This window comes from Canis lupus, chromosome 6 (assembly GCF_011100685.1).
Source record: "Canis lupus familiaris isolate Mischka breed German Shepherd chromosome 6, alternate assembly UU_Cfam_GSD_1.0, whole genome shotgun sequence".
Lineage (NCBI taxonomy): Eukaryota > Metazoa > Chordata > Mammalia > Carnivora > Canidae > Canis > Canis lupus.
This window is the reverse complement of record NC_049227.1, coordinates 76,377,008-76,398,770: the sequence shown is the minus strand read 5'-3', so window position 1 is coordinate 76,398,770 and position 21,763 is coordinate 76,377,008. Positions and strand designations below refer to the sequence as shown.

At 36.1% G+C, this 21,763-nt stretch overlaps 1 protein-coding gene across 8 annotated transcripts in view; it reads left to right on the top strand.

The window, feature by feature from the left end:
• The window catches only part of LRRC7 (leucine rich repeat containing 7), a 492,235-nt gene that overhangs the window by 214,150 nt on the left and 256,322 nt on the right, over positions 1 to 21,763 (top strand). For all 8 annotated transcript variants that reach the window (XR_005361438.1, XM_038541686.1, XM_038541687.1 and 5 more), the window contains exon 4: positions 11,695 to 11,812. Coding sequence is in view for 7 of the 8 variants with exons in the window: in XM_038541686.1 (XP_038397614.1) it covers positions 11,695 to 11,812 (118 nt within the window). In the remaining variant the exon portion in view is untranslated. The remainder of the gene's footprint in view (positions 1 to 11,694; positions 11,813 to 21,763) is intronic.

Sequence of the window (21,763 nt, the reverse complement as noted above, 5' to 3'; positions counted from 1 at the left end):
TGACCTAGTGTTTTTTAACATATGGCCACTCTCTACTAATACATTTTGCTTTAAACCAGTATTATGGTATAAAATTTATTTTGGTTAATTTTGCCAGTCTTACCATTTTTCCATCAAGTTTTCAGTGGATCACTACTAGTAAGATAAATATTTATTGATGGCAACTTTTGATATATTTGGATTAATTTATTCCATGCTAGTCTTTATTTTTATCTATATAGCAAGTATTTACTTGTTTTCCATTATATTTATTAAAGATATTTTTTTCTTATTTCTTTTTATTTTATCTTATTCCATTTATTTTGTAGGAAATTGTACACCTTATTGCTATTCCTTTAGTTGTTACCCTAGAAATTAAAAGTTAATCAGTACCTTTACTGTCCTCACAAACAAAGCAAATATCTGAGACTGTTGTGTTTTATTTATTTTTAAGATTTGTTTATTTATTTAAGAGGGGATGCAGGGGGAGGGCAGAGGGTGAGGGAGAGGGAAACCGAGGCAGACTCCTCGCAGAGCACAGACACAGTGAGGAGCTCGCTCTCACCACCCTGAGCTTACAAACCTGAGGTCACTACCTGAGCCAAAACCAGGAATTGGAGGCTTAACCAACTGAACCACCCAGGCGCTCCATCCGAGACGGTTTTAATCCGATTATCTTTCCCTGATATATATGCTTTTGTTGTTCAAAATTTTAGTTCTCCCCAGCTTCATTGATCTATTATTGACACATAACATATGGAAATTTAGAGTGCAGTGTGATGATTAAATATATGTGTAGATTGCAAAATAGTCACCACAATCAGGTAATAAGGTATCAGTAAGTCACCGCATCTCCATCCCGTCATGTAATTGTGATTTGTGTGTGTGTGTGTGTGTGTGTGTGGTAATAGCACTTAAGATCTATCTTCCTTACAACTCTCAAGTGTATAATGCAATATTGATCATCACAGTCACCATGCTTTGCAGTAGATCTCCAGATCTTATTTATCCTACAGCTTGGAATTTGTACCCTTTAACCAACATCTCGTACTTCTTATCCCACGGTCCCTGGCAACCCCCATTCTACTGTCTATTCCTCTGAGTTCCACTTCTTTAGATGTCACAGTTAATTGAAATCATTCAGTATTTGTCTTTCTCCATCTGGCTTATTTCACCCAGCGTAATGCCCTCATGGCCCATTTGTGGTGTCTCAAAAGGCAGGATTTCCTTCTTTTTATGACTAACATTCCATATATATATGGAATATATATATATATATATACATATACCACATCTTTATTCCTTCCCCTGTTGATGGACACTTAGGTTGTTTCTTATGCCTCGGCTATTGTGAATAATGCTGCAGTGAGCATGGGGGTGCAGATATCTCGTTGAAATAGGTGTTTTCATTTTCTTTGTGTAAATACCCAGAAGTGGGATTGCTGAATCATATGGTAAATCTATTTTTAATAGAATCTGAGGAACCTCCAGATCGTTCTTCACAGTGGCTGCGCCAGTTTACATTTCCACCAAAGGTTCCCTTTTATCCACAGCCTTGCCGACACTTGTTTCTTTTTTTTTTTTTTTTTGGTAACAGCTACTCTAACAGCAAGGAGGTGATGTGTCATTGTCGTTTTGATTTGCATTTCCTGATGATTAGTGATGTCAAGCATTTTCTTCATGTACCTGTTGACCGTTTGGAGGTCTTCTTTGGAAAAGTGTCTTTTCAAGTCCTTTGCCCATTTTTCAATCAACTTTGTTTTGTTTTGTTCTGTTTTGACTAATGAGTTGTATGGGTTCCTTACGCATTTTGGATATTGACCCCTTATCAGATAAAAGGTCTGCAAATACTTTCTCATTCCACAGGCTACCTTTGCGTTTTGTGGACTGTTTCTTTTGCTGTGCACAATTTTATTAGCATGAGGTAGTCTTACGTGTTTAATTTTTGCTTTCGTTGTTTGTGCCTGTGAGGTCATATCCAAAAAATCTTTGCCAAAACCAACGTGAAAGAGTTTTTTTCCAGGGTCTTTCCAAGTATTGCTACAGTTTCATATCTTACATTTACATACCTAATCCACTTTGAATTAAGTTTTGTAAGTGGTATAAGGTAGGGGTCCAGTTTCAGTCTTTTGAATATTCTTTTGAATATGATTATCCTGTTTTTCCATTAATATTTATTGATGAGACTATCCTTTCATTTTGGGGGGGTCTTCTTCGACAGATATTCATTGAATGTATATGACTGGGTTTATTTCTGGGTTCTCAATTCTGTTTCACTGATTTATATGTCCATTCTTATGCCACTACCAAACTGTTTGACCTACATTGATTTTTTAAGCCTATAATTTGAAATTTTGTCATTATTTTATATAGCTAATGTCTATTTAGATTTAATCACATGTTCTGTTTAATTTTTTTAAAAAATTTAATGCTATTATTTCTTGTAGCTCAGACTTGTGTGCTAGAGTCCTTTACCTTCTTCCCAAAAGATATCTTTTGAGAGATGCCCTGGTGGCACAGTCAGTTGAGCATCCTACTCTTGATTTTGGCGCAGGTCATGAGATAGAGCCTCCATCAGGCTCTGCACTCACTGGGGAGTCGGACTGAGATTCTCTCCCTTTCCCTCTCCCTCTTCCCCTCCCCACTGTGTGAGTGCTCACTCATTCTCTCTCATAAATCGATAAATCTTTTTTTTTTTAAGATATCTTTTGACAGTTGTTTTAATGAAAGAGTTTTGGTAGTAAACTGTCTTTATATAAAAATGCTGTCATTTTTCCCTTTTCCTAAAAATAGCTACAAATATTATACTATTTACTCTTTGTACTTCAGTAATATCTAATGAGTCATTGCTTTGATTGTTAAATTCTCTGTCTTTCTCATTCTCAGTCTTTAGAAGGTAGTTTCTCCTCTTTGGTAATTTTTAAGATCTACTGCCTTTGATACTCTGCAAATTCATATAAGTCTACATGTAGGTTATTTTTCATTTATCTTATTTACAATTCTTTGAGTTTCCTCCATCTGAAGATGAAAGCCTCACAACAATTTTGGAATTCCTCAAGCACCTCATCCTCTTTTTCTGTGATAAATTTTGCTTAAATTTTAAAAGCTTTTCTTACTGTGTTCTTCATGTCATTTAACCAGTTTTTTTTTCTATTTTCCATCCCCTTGTTTACATTCAGTTAATTTATTCTTAACATCATGTGCTATGACTTTCCTCCAGCAATGTTTGTTCTTCTGATCTCTGAGCTCTCTGATAATCTCTTCTTTTATCATCATGCTTTCAAATCATGTTTTTATTTCTTTAAACATTAAATGCATATAAATTGCATCTTGTGTTTTATAATTCTAATATCATTATTTAGAAGCAAGATTATTTGTTTTTCTGCATCATCTCATTTTGTTAATTATTTAATTAGACATTTAGTGATTTTTTTCAGTGATCCTGTATTTCTTAGAACTTTATCTTTGGGAATTCATTGAGGTCTGAATTTAATATGTATTCCTTCAGAGGAGATTTTTATTTACTTTTAGCAGGCATTTGGGGGCAATAGTACTCCAGGACCACCTATAACTCCAGATTGGGTTTTAGGGAGCTTTATAGATTCTGTAAATATATATATATATAGATTCCAGACCCTAATTCAAGGGAAGATAGACTGTGGTTGGTAAGCCCTAGAAAGCTAATCTTTGGGGTTTTCTCCTTTCTGTTTTTGTTTTTATTTCTTCCTTTCTTTTTTTCCTACCCTCCTCCTTTGTTCCTCCTGGACTTCTTTCTTGTTTTTCCCTTCCTTGTTTGTTCCTTCTTTATCTGTTCTGTTTTTTCCCTCATCTTTCTCTCCCTATTTTTCCTTCCTTCCTTCTTCACTCTGTCTTCTCTCTCTCTCTACTTTCTTTCTCTCTTTCTTTCTCTTTTTCTTTTCTTTCTTTCTTCTTACTTCACTTAGAGTCAAAACTGAGAAAGGCATGCATTCCCCCACTGCCTCTCTTTGAAGGACTCAGTTTTTTCTAATTTACCCACAGAGGATGTCGCTCTTAGGAGACCCTACCTCTAACTGGAATAGCCTATAAGGCAATCCCCCACTCTGTTCAAACTCCAAGTGGTTTTCCATCCCCCTATATTTGCAAAAAAAAAAAAAATCCTACTTAACTCTATGTATTATTTTCTTGTTATTCTGGAATTTGAGGATTTTGTACTTTACAACCAGAGCTTAGTTATGCATAAAGGGTGTGTGTGTGTGTGTGTGTGTGTGTGTGTGTGTGTAGTTCTGCTGCACTAAAATATTCTTTGAATATTTAGTCCACCATACTGGTTAAAAACATAAATTGACAGTATCATTTCATGCCTTTTTAAAAAGATTTATTTATTTATTTATTTATTTTAGAGAAAGCCACATGATTGGGGAGGAGGGGGAGGGGGAGAAAGAGAATCAAGCAGACTCCCTGCTGATGTGGAACCCTGCCTCCCCCATCCCACACCCTGATAAAATCAAGAGTCAGATACTTAATCAGCTGAGCCACCCAGACTCCCCTCATTTCATGTCTTTAACTTCTTTTTAAGATTTTACTTATTTATTCATGAGAGACAGAAAAAGATACAGAGACACAGGCAGAGGGAGAAGCAGGCTCCCCACAGGGAGCCCAATGCAGGACTTGATCCCAGGACCCCGGGGTCATGCCCTGAGCTGAAAGCAGACTCTCAACCACAGAGCCACCCAGGTGCTCCTCATGTCTTTAATTTCAATGCTGAATGTGGACCATAGTATATGATGAGTATTCACTAAATATGTTTTAAATGCATATACATGTAGATTCAGGGAATTCATTGCAAGATCCAAGTCACCTTGAGCTGCTTTAAAACAAATAATCTGAAACTAGTTTAAGTTATACATTCTTTGAGTTGGGTATACTTTGAGAAGCTCCAGAAAATTACAACATTATCCCTCTTTAGCCTTCATCTGCCTAATTTGTGCTGGCTCTTGGGCAATCCATTTGTCATCACCCCTTCCAGGTATACTTTCATGAATCCCCCCCCACCACTATCATCAGAATGATTTGGTGCAGATATCCTACTTCTGTGTTTATGTCACACCTGATATTTGTCTCAGCATAAGTTTTTTTCACATTATATTTAGCTTATTGTATAAATATTGCATTGTAAGCAAACTGAGCTCAGTTACTGCTTCTTATTCACTTTGTGCCCCTTGCACTTAGCATAGTTATCTGGTTTATAGCAAGTATCGATTTATGATTTTTCCATGAATAAATGAATAATATACCTCTTAGAATATACATTTTGGGTCTAAATACATTTTATTTTCCACACTTAGACCTTTATCTTTTGTGTCAGCTCTCTTAGAAAATATCTAACCATTGGTTTCTGGAGTCAGTAATTTAAATTGCCTGCTCATCTCAAACCAATTTCTGTCAGAGTTAAATTGGTTTCCTTTAGCCCAAGAAAGAGCATACTTCAGTACCAAAATATTTTAAGACTCAAAGCGGTTTTAATGTTTTTGAAATGTGAAATATCATTAACAAATGAAAACCAGGATAACCATTACCATTAACAGTCTTACTCTAATTAGCTATTAATTATATTTGCTGCCTTATACTATATGAAAAAATCACAGCTAGTTCATAATCATTCTTTATTTCATTTTCATTCAAAGCTTGAATATTGATTGAAAGAATCACTAAAATGCCTTCTTAATTTCTTTGCCAATTTGGAGACACTGTGACTCATATTCAAAGTTCACTCTTTGTTTATGAAATTTAGATTCCACTGAGGTTGTTTACCTAATCTGAAACTCCAGTTCAGTGAAGTACCACTTTCAGCTGGGATTTATCACTGTCCTCATTTTCCCTTGACTTATCCAAGTATACTTTCAAAGATATTTGTGCAGCATACACTATGTACAAGACACAGTGCTAGCTACGTTGGCGTGTTCAAAGGTGAAACAACTTGATATCAAGATGAATTAGACATGATTCCCACCTTCAAAGACCTCTTCATCTACAAAAATAAGAAATTGATTACTATATAGGTGTGCCTCCATATCATGTCTATAAATATTCAAAATGGCCAACAGTTCTTAGCCCTGACCATGTACCAAACGCAGTTTTACACTTTCACAAGTAATTCATTTTATCAAATCCAAGGCTACCGATTATGAGACATGTCTTTACTGTACCACTAAGGAAGATACACTCCTTAAATGTTATAACTTGCTCTTTTTTAAAAAAGATTTTATTTATTGAGAGAAAGAGAGTATGAAGAGGGGAAGGGACAGAATAGAGACAGAATCTCAAGCAGACTCTGTGCTGAACAGAACCTGAAGTAGGGCTTGATCTCAAAATGCTGAGATCATGACCTGAGCTGAAACCAAGAGTCAAATATTTAACCAACTGAACCACCCAGGCATCCTGAAAATTGTAACTTGCTCTTGATTATAAGATTCATTCCAAATATCAAAGATGTTAATATGCAAAAAATTGCAATACTTGAAACTGATGAAATATATTAACTCATGTAATCATTTCAACAACCCTTCACATCAGGCAATGTTGTTTTCCCACTTTTACAAATGAGGAAATTGATCGAGTTCAGAGATGTTAGGTAACTTGTTCAAGATCACACAGCTAGTAACTAAATGCATGGGAATTGAACCCACATCAAGCTGATCCCAAACACCATGCTCTTAACCACTATACCACAGGAGTCTTAGATTCTCCATGTTATAGGGTGTTCAGCAGTTTCTATACCTTTTGTTCCTGATATGGCTTCCTTTAAAATGAGAAAAATTGAGGTGTCTGGGTGCATCAGTCAGTTAAGCATCTCCCTTTGGTTCAAATCATGATCTCAGGGTCCTGGGATTGAGCCCTGCATTGGGCTCCCTGCTCAATGGGGCACCTGTTTGTCCCTCTCCCTATGTCCCTTCTCTCCATTCATGCTCTCTTTCTTTCAAATAAATAAATGACATATTTTTAAAAAATATAATAAAATCGAATTGGAGAAGAATATAGGGACCTCTATTCATTCTTTTTCTTAAATTACATTTTTTCCAAGTTTTTCTTTAAGTTCCAGTTAGTTAACATACAATGTAATATTAGTCTCAAGTATAGAATTTAGTGACTTATCACTTAGATACAACACCTAGTGCTCATCACAACAAGTGCCCTCCTTAATCTCCATCACCTATTTAACCCACCCCCCAGCCACCTCCCTTCTAGTAATCATCAATTTGTTCTTTATAGTTAAGAGTCAATTTCTTGTTAAGCATCTGATGTTTGGTTTTGGCTCAGGTCATGATTTCAGGGTTGTAAGATGGAGGCCTATGTGGGGCTCCATGCTGGATGTGGAACCTGCTTGGGATTCTCTCTCTCTCAAAAAACAGTAACAACAATTAAATGAAGGGAGAGAGGAAATGGCCTCAAATAAAGAACAATTCTTTATATTTAAAAAAAGTTAGCTTTAAAAGAAACTATCACATTGACCTTAATGTCCTCATTTCCCCAGTGATCAAAGAAAATGTAGGCATAAGATGGGGTGGGATGCCATACTATGGAAAGAGCCCAACTGTCCATTGACAGATGAAAGGATAAAGAAGATGTGGAGTATATATACAATGGAATACTACTTAGCCATCAAAAAATGAAATCTTGCCATTTACAATGACATGAATGGAACTAGAGGATATTATGCAAGATGAAATAAGTCAATCAGAAAAATATAATTATCATATGATCTCACTCACATGTGGAATTTAAGAAATAAAACAGACGATCATAGAGGAAGAGAGGAAAAAAACAAAACAAGATAAAATCAAAGAGGGAGACAAACCACCCAGGTGCTATATAAGACTAATGAATCACTGACCTCTACCTCTGAAATCATTAACACGTTATATGTTAAATTTAAATTAAAAATTAAATTTAAATTTAAATTAAAAAAATTTTAAAAAGAGTCTGTTTCTTGGTTTCCCTCTCTCTCTTTACCCCATGTTTATCTGTTTTGTTTCTTAAATTTCACATCTGAGTGAAATCATATGGTATTTGTGTTTCTCTGACTAATTTATTTCACTTAGCATGATAGTCTCTAGCTCCATCTATGTTTTTTACAAATGGCAAGATTTCATTCTTTTTGCTAGCTGGTAATATTCCATTGTATATATACACCACCTCTTCTTTATCCATTCATCAGATGATGGACATTTGGGATCTTTCCATAATTTGGCCATTGATGATGCTGCTACAAACATCAGGATGCATGTATCTCTTCAATTACTATTTTTGTATCTTTTGTATATATACTTGGTAGTGCAGTTGCGGGCTTGTAGGGCATTTCTATTTTTAACTTTTTGAGGAGCTTCCATACTGTTTTGCAATGCACAATTTTCATTCCCAGCAACAGCACATGAGGGCTCCCCTTTCTCCATATCCTAGCCAACACTTGTTGTTTTCTGTATTATTAGCCATTCTGACAGGTGTGAGATGATACCTCATTGTAGCTTTGATTTGTATTTCCCTGATGATGAGGGATATTAAGCATCTTTTCATGTGTCTGTTAGTCACATTTATGCCTTCTTTGGAAAAGTATCTATCCATGTCTTCTGCCCATTGTTTACCTGGATCGTTTGTGTTTTTTTGGGTGTTGAGTTTTATAATGCTTTATATATTTTAGATGCTAACCTTTTATCAGATATGTCATTTGCAAATATATTCTCCCATTCTGTAGGCTGCCTTTTAGTTTTATTGTTTCCTTTCTCATGCAGAAAGTTTTGTATTTTGATAAAATCCCAATAGTTCACTTTTGCTATTGTTTCCCTTGCCTCAGGAGACATATCTAGCAAGAAGTTGCTATGGCCAAGGTCAAAGAGGTTGTTGCCTGTGTTCTCCTCTAAGATTTTTTTTAAATTTTTATTTATGATAGAGAGAGAGAGAGAGAGAGAGAGGCAGAGACATAGGCAGAGGGAGAAGCAGGCCCCATGCACCGGGAGCCCGACGTGGGACTTGATCCCGGGTCTCCAGGATCGCTCCCTGGGCCAAAGGCAGGCGCTAAACCGCTGTGCCACCCAGGGATCCCCTCCTCTAGGATTTTAATAGTTTCTTGTCTCACATTTAGGTCTTTCACCCATTTTGAATATATTTTGTATATGGTATAAGAGAGTGGTCCAGTTTCATTTTTTACACGTTGCTGTCCAGTTTTCCTGTTGAAGAAACTTCTTCCATTACAGAAAACCCAAAAGACTCCACCAAAAAATAGGTAGAACCGATAAACAAATTCAGGAGAGTTGCAGGTTACAAAAGCATTGTACAGAAAATCTGTTGCATTTCTATACACGAATTATGAAGCAGCAGAAAGATAAATCAAAGAATAGATCCCATTTACAAGTGCACCAAAAACTATAAGATACCTCAGAATAAATCTGAACCAAAGAGGTAAAAGATCTCTACTCTGAAAGCTATGAAACAACGATGAAAGAAATTGAAGATGACACAAAGAAATGGAAAGACATTCCATGCTCATGGATGGGAAGAACAAATAGTGTTAAACTGTCTATAATACCCAAAGCAATCTACATTTATAATGCAATTGCTATCAAAATACCAACAGCATTTTTCACAGAGCTTTAACAAACAATTCTAAAATTTGTATAGAAGCACAAAAACCCCCACTAGCCAAAGCAATCTTGAAAAAGAAAAGCAAAGGTGAAGGCATCACAATTCCAGACTTCAAGTTATATTGCAAAGCTGTAGTGATCAATACAGGATGGTACTGACACAAAAACAACCACATTGATCAATAGAACAGAATGGAAAGCCCAGAAATGAACCCATAAGTGTATGTTCAATCAATCTTTGATAAAGTCAGGACCTATAACTAATTCTTGAGAAAAATTGAGAATTTAGTTGATTTTAATTCAAGTTAAATTCTTTAATTCAGGTTAAATCAAACTTGAATTTTTTAAAAAAATGTTTTGAAAATCATTTGAATTTTATATAAAGTGATTATAATAATCAGGTTAAAGTGTTATTAGTACATTTTACCAACATCAGTATGAGGCGATTGAATTTCTAAAATCTATACATCTATAACTAACCACATTGCATGTGGACTGAATGGTTCTCACAGAATGATAAAGACTGGGCAAAACTTTAATGTCTACCATGAATATAGACATCAGTTTTTCTATTTTTTAAAGGGAAATTTAGTCAGTGAAAACAATCTGTCAAAGTTCTCTTTTTCAGGTTTTGTAAAGAGAGGTAGTAATACTTTTGTATAGCATACTGAAATTCTAGCATTACATGAAATATTAGAAATAATCTTTGAAAGCAGCCAAATATGGCTAACCTAAAGCAAGAAACTATACTTTATCTGAAGAAACAACTAGCACAATCTACTTTTTAAAAAACTAATGAGTTAAGAAATAATAATTATGTTCTACATTGTTTTTGCCTATAAATAACAAATTACATGAAAGGACAAGCAGTAGTTAAATGTACTGTGAGCCAATTGCATAGTCATGGATACCAGACACTTCATCTGTGGAAATTCAGAAAAATAGAATTAGAAATGTCAAATATAAAAGATCTCATTAAGGCAATTCTTCCAGAAATGAATAAAATATTCCGTTTCAACTATTCCTATCTTGAGTAGTCAAAATGAGATTGACATAGCTAAAAAATATAACATTGTTTCCTAAAATATGGTACTGGAAACACACACATCAAAATCATCAGATCACAAGAGTGCTTGTTTAAAACTGCAAATTTCGACCCCCACCCCAGACCCACCACATCAGTGCTTCTGTCGGTAAAGTCCAACAATCCACATTTTATTTTTTAAAATTTTTAAAAGATTTTATTTATTTATTTATTTATTTATTTATTTATTCATGAGAGACACAGAGAGAGAGAGGCAGAGACATAGGCAGAGGGAGAAGCAGGGAGCCTGATGTGGGACTCCATCCCGGGTCTCCAGGATCACGCCCTGAGCCTAAGGTAGATGCTCAACACTGAGCCACCCAGGGAATCCCCCAAGAATCCACATTTTAAATCAACACCTTCACTTACTAGTGATTAGAACCATGCTGGATTTGAGAACCATCGCTTTAACACTTGACTCTTCCCCATGCAGTACTTTGGACTGATGGCAGAAATGAATCAATCACTAGATATTGATTTTTTTTTACCAAATATCAAAAGTTAAATATTTCATTTGCTAGATATTTATGAAACAGTATGAAGGGACACAAAAGAAATGTGAGCTCATGTATTCACTTTTATTGCTATTCTTGGATGTTCTAAACAACTGTCGAACATGATTACATGGAGATAATACATGTTGCAGAGAAAGAGAATTAAGGTTTTCCTGGTAGCTGTGAGAACAAAAAGGAAGGGGCAACTCTAGAAAGTAATTGAAAGAAGAAAACTGGTAGGATCAGTGGCAAGTTGAACATTCATCGTAAACAGAAGGGGAAGAAATAGAATACCTTCCATCTTGAGTTAGGATAGTAGAGAAGAGGGAGGTGAGAGCATGGAGATGGAATGTGAAGCATTCTGGAAACAACTAAGGGTACGATGTGGAGGTAGGATTTTTGCAGCTGGCCCTTTCATTACCCTATTTATAAAGATGGGGAAATGAGTTTTGTTACTAAGTTTGCGTATGAATGGATTTAACCAAATTGAGATCTAATTAATCGTTATTTTCTTTTACAGCAATTGTTCAACTGTCAAGCTCTAAGAAAACTAAGTATTCCTGATAATGACCTTTCAAATCTGCCAACCACTATTGCTAGTTTAGTTAATCTTAAAGAACTCGACATCAGTAAAAATGGTAAGATTCTTCTCATCTTATCTCTACATAACTTGAATTTTTTTCATTGGAAATATGCTTTGTTTTCTCTTAGCAAATAACACTTTTTATTTTGATTGTGTTGTAACTTGAAGTTAATTTTGTTGAAAAGTTAAATCTTAAACTATAAATCAAAATGAAAACCTCTCTTCCTTCCACTTATTAATGCCCCTGACTCACTTCCCCCATGTATTCAGATATTTGACTTACTCTCTTGTAGCACATTTTACTACCTTTGCACTGTTTATTTGCCTCAAAATCACAGTAGAACTTAGTGAGGCCCACCCGTTCGCTCTACTTAGACTTGAACTCCCCCGTGCCCCGTACTCTGCTCTGGTTTCCCCATAGCACTGACCATCTTCTCAGTATTGTAGAATTTACTGATCTGTTACAGTTATTGCCTATCTTTTCCTTCCTCATCACATAAATTCTGTTATTAGATGGGAGGGATTTTTCTGTTTTGGTCACTGACATATGTATCTCAACTGTCTTGAGCAGTGGCTGAAAAATAATAAGTGCTCACTAGTGTTTCCTGTACCTCTGGCCAAACTTACGTGTGTGGTGATGTTGTGAAATGGCGATGCTACTGTCAATGTTCTTGTTGATGACATTTCCCTTTGAATCTTTGTGGGAGTCTCCCATGCCCTCCTGCATTCTCGAATCTTTATTTCCTTCCAAATGACCTTGGCTCCTCATTTTATAAGAATAAAGCAAGGATTAATCCAAAGGGTTATGTCTAGGCACTATGAGGGTATAAGTCATGACCTCTCTGCCATTAAGCAAGTTGGTTAAACTGTGTGCGTGTGTGTGTTGCTTTAGTTTTTTCAGGCAATATGTTTGGTGCCAAAGGAACAGGCGTGCACGAAACAGGCCCCTGCCTTCATGAAACTTACATTCCAGTGAATGCGTTAGACATTAAATGAGTAATTATGGATGATTAAATAAACAAGTAGAGGAAAGATACATTGGATGTGATGGGCATGCGCACTAGTGGAATAAACCCATTTGGTGTGGTTAGGGAAAGTCACCCTAGAAATGATACTGAAGCCCAAATGGACAAATAGATGTCGTTATTCAGTGATTATAAAATCTCATTTATGCGAGATGAGTAAGTTACAGAGATGCATTTTCCACATGGTGTCTGTAGGTAACAATTTAATACCGTCCAACTCAAAACTCGTTAGGAGGATAAATTTTATGTTAAATGTTCTTACCACACACACACACACACACACACACACACACACACACAAATAGTAAGGGGACAGGAGGAAACCTTGGGAGATTTTGGACATGCTTATGACCTTATTTGTGATGATGGTATCATTAACATTTGTGTATGTCCAAAGTCATCAAGTTGTATACATTCCACATGTGCAGTTCTTTGTATGTCAATTATACTTCAATAAAGTGGTTTTAAAAAAGGAAAAGACTGTTTGTTAGTAGGGAACAGTTCAGGAAAGGCTGTGGCTTGAGGGATTCCATGAGGCATGGTACCAGCTGAATAAAGGAGAACATTTCATTTGAAGAAAACAATAAAGTGCAAACAGGGACACACACCTCTCTCTGCACCAACCTAACTAACCACATAGAGGGTTGTTGGGAAGATAATTCTAAAATGACCATTTGTAGACTTAGAGAGAATGACAAGATTTAGGTCCATTGAAAGATGACATTGTCTACCTTTATTTTTTTAAGATTGTTATAGGCCACATGTTTGTGTGGATTGATATTTCTGTACTTATACTGCTTATATATTTATATACATTCACACATTAAATTCTATTTTGAAATTACAATTTCTGAGAAATATCATAACAGCTGACCATAACCCATCCCTTGGTCTTCAGGTAGGTTTAGCTGAGTATTAGGAGTAAATAAATATCTATTTTTAAAAGAGGATTAGGAAAAAAAATCATCCCCAAATATAAACATGAAACTTCTAAGAAACGTGTCATTTTATAATGATCTCCTAGTGGTCCTCCTGCATCAAGAAATTTTTGTTGTCAGGACATGAATTTCAAGTTACACTGCTTTGATTCAGAAAAGTCTGTGAGCATCGTTGGAACTCCTTGTGAATATTATTTAGGGAGTTTTTGCTTGTGCTCATGATCTCTGTGTTCTGGAAATATCTATGCAAAAAGACATAGTAGAAAAAAAAAGAAAAAAATAAAAATAAATAAAAATAAATAAATAAATAAAAAATAAAAATAATAAAAATAAAAAAAAAACAAAAAGACATAGTAGACATGGCGAAACAATCTGCAAAGTTAGTATGGGAGCAAAAGGTTTGATGAACACGATGATGTATCAGCCATTGACAGAAGTCGTAATCAGTAAACGATTTTGTCCTATCAGTCCTTTCACAAAATTATACCCAAAAAAATCCGCCCCTGAATTCTGCGTCAGGCCTAGCCGGTTGCTTAAGGAGTAAAATACACCCTCTGGGAACCTGGCGAGGGAAGAAAGAGTAGATAGGGGGAAAGTAAGTGTAGTGTCAGCATCAGAGGTGACAAGGTGGGAATAGTCCTGATAGAGGCGTCCAGGCGTGAGACAATATAATGTGTATTGGCATTTAGGTATCGACAGTGGAATGCTTAATTTTGAGGCAAGGACTCACTCAAATACCAGTCAATCTAGCTAAAAAGTGCTTGGAATGTGCTTGAAGTTGACAAGTGACTTTTATAATGACACTAATTCACTTGGAGGCTGAGATTAAACCTGATCTTGATTGTCCATGTGCCCCCCAATCTTCACTCTCCATATCCGCTTGCCACCTGACATCCTGATTCATCATTTTCCCTCCGTAATTCAAAGATACTCTTTTATGTTAAAAGCTTTATTTAAGTGAACTGTAGTGTACAGAAAAGCTATCTACACAATTTGTGTGACGAGCTTGATCTGCAATTCCAACTGACCCGGATCCCCTTCCATTTCATGGTCAGGTAATACCAAATTGTTGTTCCCAAGTGCACCAGGCTGATTACTTGTAACATAAGGAACAATACCATTTTTTTTCTTGCCCAAAATATCCCTTTTTCTTCACTGCTGTACCTCCTCAACCAGGTCCTTGTCACCTTCAAAAGACATTTATCCTGAGAAATATTCCTGATCCCTTATAAACAAAGAGAATTGTTTCTTCTTCTGTAATAATTTTATATTTTATAAAATATAAATTTTATACCTCACTTTTAATTTTAATTTCTGTATATCCCTCTATATTTGGTCAGATTATTAAACTCCTGAAATCAGACACTATTGTTTCTCTATTTGGAGCCACTAAAACAAAAGGCAGCATCCATGGCAGGTGCTCAATAAATATTTGGCAGATAGGGACACCTGGGTGGCTCACGGTTGAGCATCTGCCTTTGGCTCAGGGTGTGAGCCAGGGTCCTGGGATCGAGTCCCACATGGGTTCCCTGTGAGGAGTCTGCTCCTCCCTCTGCCTGTGTCTCTGCCTCTCTCTGTGTCTCTCATGAATAAATAAAATATTTTAAAAAATAAATATTTGACAGATAAATAAGCATTCTTTTAACAAATATATATTTGTATTTTTAGATTATTTGATTATTATTATTTGTTTATAATAAATTTATTTTTATTGGTGTTCAATTTGCCAACATACAGAATAACACCCAGTGCTCATCCCGTCAAGTGCCCCCCTCAGTGCCCGCCACCCAGTCACCCCCACCCCCCGCCCTCCTCCCCTTCCACCACCTCTAGTTCGTTTCCCAGAGTTAGGAGTCTTCATGTGCTGTCTCCCTTTCTGATATTTCCCACTCATTTCTTCTCCCTTCCCTTATATTCCCTTTCACTATTATTTATATTCCCCAAATGAATGAGAACATATAATGTTTGTCAGAGAGAGAGAGAGAAATCACAAGCAGGAGGAAGGGACAGAGGAAGAGGGAGAAGCAGATCCCCACTGAGCAGCAGGGAGCCTGACGTGGGGCTCGATCTCAGGACCCTGAGATCATGACCTGAGCTGAAGGCAGACATTTAGCTGACTGAGCCCCCCAAGCGCCCTTATATTTGTATGTTTATATTACATTCCGCTAGGAACCTACGTAGAATAAGGTCTCTACCTATTATACTAGGGAACTATTAAAACTGAGTGCTGGAAAAAAATGGAAATGACACTGCAATACATAATGAGTGACTACAAAAATCAGCACTAAACTGCCATATAATAACATACTGAATATCCTTGGTCTTTGGGGTAATGACTACTTCACGTCAAGCTTTGACTCTCCCCTGAGCTTCAGATGGGTATAGCCAACTGCATGCTGTACATAACTATGTATTTCACAAACACCCCAAACATAATGTTACTTAAAACCAAACTCATCACCTCCCCTGACCTGCACCACGGGGTTTCCATTGCTCTTTTAAGGAGTTTACACTCTTTCTACATCAATTGAAGTAGCATAAGTAGAAGAATAACCTCGCCATTTCTGCAACTTAGAAGCTAACACTAGTGCTACTTTGTGAAGGATGATTTTGGCAACGGTGATGGGAATAGCGGAATAGAGGGAACAGGGAGACCAATTAGGAGGCTATCCAGGTCGTCCAGGAAGGAGACAAAGGGACTAAGTTAAGTTCGTAATGATGGAAATGGTGAGAAGGAAAGAGATATGACACACATGTAGAAGGTAATTTGGCAAGACTTGGTGGTTGAATGCATGTGGGAGTTGGAGGAAATAATGGATTTTTTCATTGAATGTCTGCAAGTTTTGCATTCCACATATGTGTCTGAAATTTATTTGCAAGAGATCTATGTGCAGGGGCACCTGGGTGGCTCAGTCAATTAAGCCTCTAACTCTTCATTTTGTCTCAGGTCATGATCTCAGGTCCTGAGACTGAGCCCTGCACTGGGCTCTGGGCCCTGGGCTCTGGGCTAGGCATGGAGCCTGCTTAAGGTTCTCTCTCTCCCTCTTCTGTGTGCCTCCCTCCGTCCCACGCACACACTACTCATGCTTTCTCTTTTTCTAAAAAAAGAAGAAAAAGAAAAAGTCAATGTGCATGTAATTATACCAGCTAAAGTACCAATATTCCCACTGTTCATGTTCTTGCCAACATTTGGGATTATTAGATATTTTAAGTTTTGGCCAACAAGATGGATCAAGGGTAGGCTGATATTTTAATTTATTTTTGCCTAATAACTAGTGAGATTGGCATTTTTTAATTTCTTTTCATTAGCAAATATAGAATCTTTCTTTACAAATTGTCTGTTTTGGCCCATATTTATTTTGGCCCATTTTATTTCTCTTCTTGTTTGTCCGTTAGCTTCTTGGTGATTTGAAAGATCTATTTATGTGAACACTTGTCCCTTGTTGGTTAAAATGGGTCACAAATATTATCTCCCCAGTTGTGGCTTGTCTTTTCACTTTGCTTAGGATGCCATTTGTCATGGAGAAGTTGCTAATTCTAATGTAATAAAATTTTTCACTCTTCCCTTTATGGTCTGCATTTTCACAACTTATGTAAAAACTTCTTTCCTACTTTAATATCATAAAGATATTTTTCTGTATTTTCTTCCAAAGCTATTAGTTTTTCTTTTCACATTTTGGCCTTTAATTCATTTCCAACTTATTTCCCTGTGTTATATGTGATCAAAATTTACTTTTTCCATATGAATAGATGATTAATTGTTCCAGCAACATTTATGAAATCATCCCTTGTTTCCTCATTAATTTTTAATTCAAACTCTTTTACATACAAAAGATGTTTTTCCAAACTCTGTTCTGCCTTATTGGCTCATCTCCCTGTTCCTGGGCCAGTATCACATTTTTGTAATCACTATAACTTAATACTTAGTTTCAGTATTTGATAATACAAGACCCCATTTCTTTTCTTTCTCATGATTATCTTGCTGTTCTTGGTATTCAGTTCTTTCATGTGAATCTTAGTTGTAACTTGTTGTGGTTTGTAAATGATCTATTGTCATTTTTAAAATTAGCTTGGATTTAAACATTAATTTGGGAAAAATTGATGTTTGTGATAGTAAGCATTGTAATCTATTAATCTGCTTATTATATAAGCATAATTTATTAATATGCTTATCTATTAATATGCTGTTTACCTTTATTTAGGTCTTATTTTGTGTCTTTTGATAAGGTTTTGTGATTTTCTTCAAGAGACTTGTACACATTTTATTAGCGTTATTAGTAAGCAGTTTAAGTTATTAGTTTTATATTGTGCTCATTTTTTAAGGACTTTTAAAAAATTTCCGTTGATGTTATATGGAAACATTAGTAATTTTGGTATCTTGATCTTACTTTGAGCCATGGTGCTGAATACATGACCACTAGATTCTTTTGAATTTTTATGTATAAAATTAAATTATCTGCATATGACAGTTTTTTCTTTCCCATTTTATACTATACTTCATATCTTTTGCATCACTTTTGCAAAAGTTATACTTTCCTAGGAAATCACCTATTCCATCATTTAGGTATTCAGTTTTATTGGCAAGCATTGCCCGTAGGCTTCTCCTATGCACTTTACAGATCTCTACTATATCTGTGCCTATGTCTTCCTTTCTGTCTCTAATATTGTTTACTCATGCCATCTGTCTTTTCCTTCTTTTTTTTATCATCCATCCTGCCAGAAGTTTTTCTACTTTACTAATCTTTCCAATAATACTTTTTGGCTTGTTAGTCTCTCTATTGACTGGGTGGTTTATTTTCCATTGTTAATTTTTACCTTTCTACTTCCTACTGCAACAATTTTTATTATGCTCCTTCTACTTTCTTAGGGTTTACTCACTTGTTTTTAGTACTTTAATATATTTGGAGCTTTTTCAGTCATCACATTATTTTTATTGAATTATATTGAGATTACATGGTCTGGATGATACTGATTTCTCATTATTTATTGACTTTCACATTATGGCCAAGTATACCATCAATTTTTAAAATATTTCCTTCTGCTTGTAATAAAAACATATAGTCTGTTTATTGAGCACGCATTAAGGATCTACTAATACTATAATATATAGTTACATAAGGTATGTGTATCTATCTATCTATATATATAGAGAGAGAGAGAGAGGGAGAGACAGAGAGTGAGAGAGAGAGAGAGAGAGAGGAGGCAAGTAGATAAACATCCATGCTGCATGTAAATCAACCTTCTTCTCGTAAGCCTTTCTGTTACCAAGATTACATGCAGCCCTCCATGGGTAAATGCATCACTTTCCATGCCAGCAGATATTTTATTATTTATTTCTCAGACCTTAATTCAATAGTAAAATAAAAATCCTATGTCTATCAGAGATAAATGCATTTTATGATATTGTGAGCTCTGAATAAATAGCCTACGCCTGTCTGTAGAGCTGATACATGGTCATAAGAGAGTAAATTGTTTTATACGATAAAGCGAGACAATGAATGATGAGGTTTAATTGGGCAGTGGTTCAGTTTTAAGTCTGATTGTTGATTTGTCATAGCTTCAGAAAGACTGATACTATAATTTAAGGACTTTAATGAAAATGAATTAACGTGAAAGTCCGTCTTAATTCTGCAGCAATTAAGTGATTTTTCTCTCATCCTCTAAAACTTATTTCTGTGTAAGAATAGATTCGACCAGCATCATAGTGGGCGAAATCACTATTGTTAGTTAAAATGAAAGGCAGTCAGAGTGGAAGGCGTTATTATGTGTTTTACTGACTTGCCAATTATTCCACCCTTCCCCCAAATGCATGCAAAACACCGAAGACAAATAATATTCTCAACTTTCAATGAGGAAAGGGAGTTTTTTTCAACCATGCTAGGAAAAGAGGATATGAGTAACCAATTAAATGATAAGAATCTGTAAAAATTTAAGCATAGGAGAAACAGAGACTCTAGCAATATGTATATAGTTCTTGGGGGAATCTATTTCGGAGTGCCTTATGTGAATTGGGGAGAAAATGTTACCATGCGGTTGTTCTCAATTAACAATAAATATTCTTTTTGGTGTCTGGCAAATCATTAGACCATTTATTTAGAGTAAAGCTTAGTATTTGGCCTTATTGAATGGCTCCCTTACAACCCTTGGAATTGCTATTTGTCTGAAAATCACTAGCCCCTCCCTTATTATAAGACTACCTTTCCTCTCTAGAGTCCACTTCTACCTAAGATGACAGTGTCAAAACAAACTGAAGATTGACTCCCCATATTTCCGTTAGAGAATGTGATGACAACAAGTACCAGGTCTGCCTCTTGCCATCTTCTCAGCCTGATGCCAGGACTTTCAACTTTTTTTTTTTTGATGTCTTCATCAGGAAATAAAATCAATAAGCAATGCTTATGTGTATCACTAGCACTTACTCCACAGGGGATGGAGTTCACAGTGCGGTTCAAAATACATATTTTTGTAAAAAGAGCTGCCCTTACACCATCACCCTTCTGAAGTCTGTTCTGAGCCCTGTCACCTAAACTGATAACCTTTCCTTGAGTCACAGCAGAGCCTTTTCTGAGTAGTCAGAGTAATCAACCTATCCTCTGTGTCTGTAAATCCTGGAAAAGTGTAAGAGAACAAAATGGAACTGGTGATGAAGCGCGCAAGCCCCCTCTCTACCACTCTGCACTCCCTCCCAGCTTCACTATAAACTGCTTAAGAACAAGAAGTGCTGTACCCTACGCTGTCTCCAGGTCCTCACTAGCCACTGTCAACATGCAGGCACAGCAGGTGCTCAGTAAAGTGGCTGATTGACAATCAGGGAAAAATTCATCGGCCAAATATGCAGTGAGATTATTAGACAGCTCATTTCACTATTATATATGTTTGTTTTTCAATATGCTTGTTTTTGAAGTAGAGAGAGAAAGGGAGAGAGACAACCAAGTATCACTTTTTAACTGGTTTAGTCTAAGTCAGATTTATTCCTCTGGCAATCAGCTCATTGTTGGCCAAGGTCACAAAGGCTTCTCGGAATTCTTGCCAGACACGACCCTTCGGCACAATCAATTGCATCACTGTATCAGATTATCGATTACCTTACCTGCATTTGGCTTTTCTCTTTATAACGCCACTGAACTAGGCAGTCTGGCAGGAGACCCTTGGTTCTCCTGGCTTACGTTCCTACTGAGCTCTTGATTCTCTTCACTAGAGTGGTTAGAGGTAAAGCAAACCATTCCAGTCTATCCCCTCTTCTTGTTTTTTCTCTCTCTTTCCTTTAAGATGTAACCAACCTGCACAGTTTCTCCCAAATTTACCAACCTAATTGCTGAATGTTTTTGCTTTCTCATGTACAACAGATTGCTCCTTCTGAAATCTCCCTATAATCATTACTTCCTACTCAGTGGAGTATTGCCTCATTTACCAAAATCTTTCGGAAATATAGGTTTATACACAAACTAATTTTCCAAGATAAAATTACAATCTCTTTATATTTATCAAAATATTTTATTTTAATCATTCCGGTTGGAAATTTTTCCAAGAATGTTTCATTATCTTCTTTAAATTGGTGTCATTAATGCGATTGAACTTTTCCAGATTGACTCGAGTTCATCATGGGCTGTCTTACTGAACTTTTTTTAGTATGTGCAGCTGCTTACCCTCTACACAAGATAAGAATGAAAAACTTGAAGAGTTCTGTTATTAACTTCGTAGTTTTTCCCATCTCCCCTTCTATTACCAGACTATCAGTTATAATTCATTCATACTGACACATTGCCTGTTTTGAACAGCCCCCTTTCTATTCATTCCTTGTAATAAATATCAGTTGAACAGCATATAAAGAATACAAACATTCAGAACGAGGCTTATAGCACTTGTTGCCGATATATTAAATTCAGAAATAAGGAGCTTTATTCCTGACCACTACTGTCAAAGTTTCAGAATGTTGATACCATCTGAAATTTGACTGAAGATAATTACAGAACAAATGCAGCTTACAGTGCCCCAGGTACAAATGCGACATAGTCAATCTTAAGTGTGCACTAAACGCAGAGT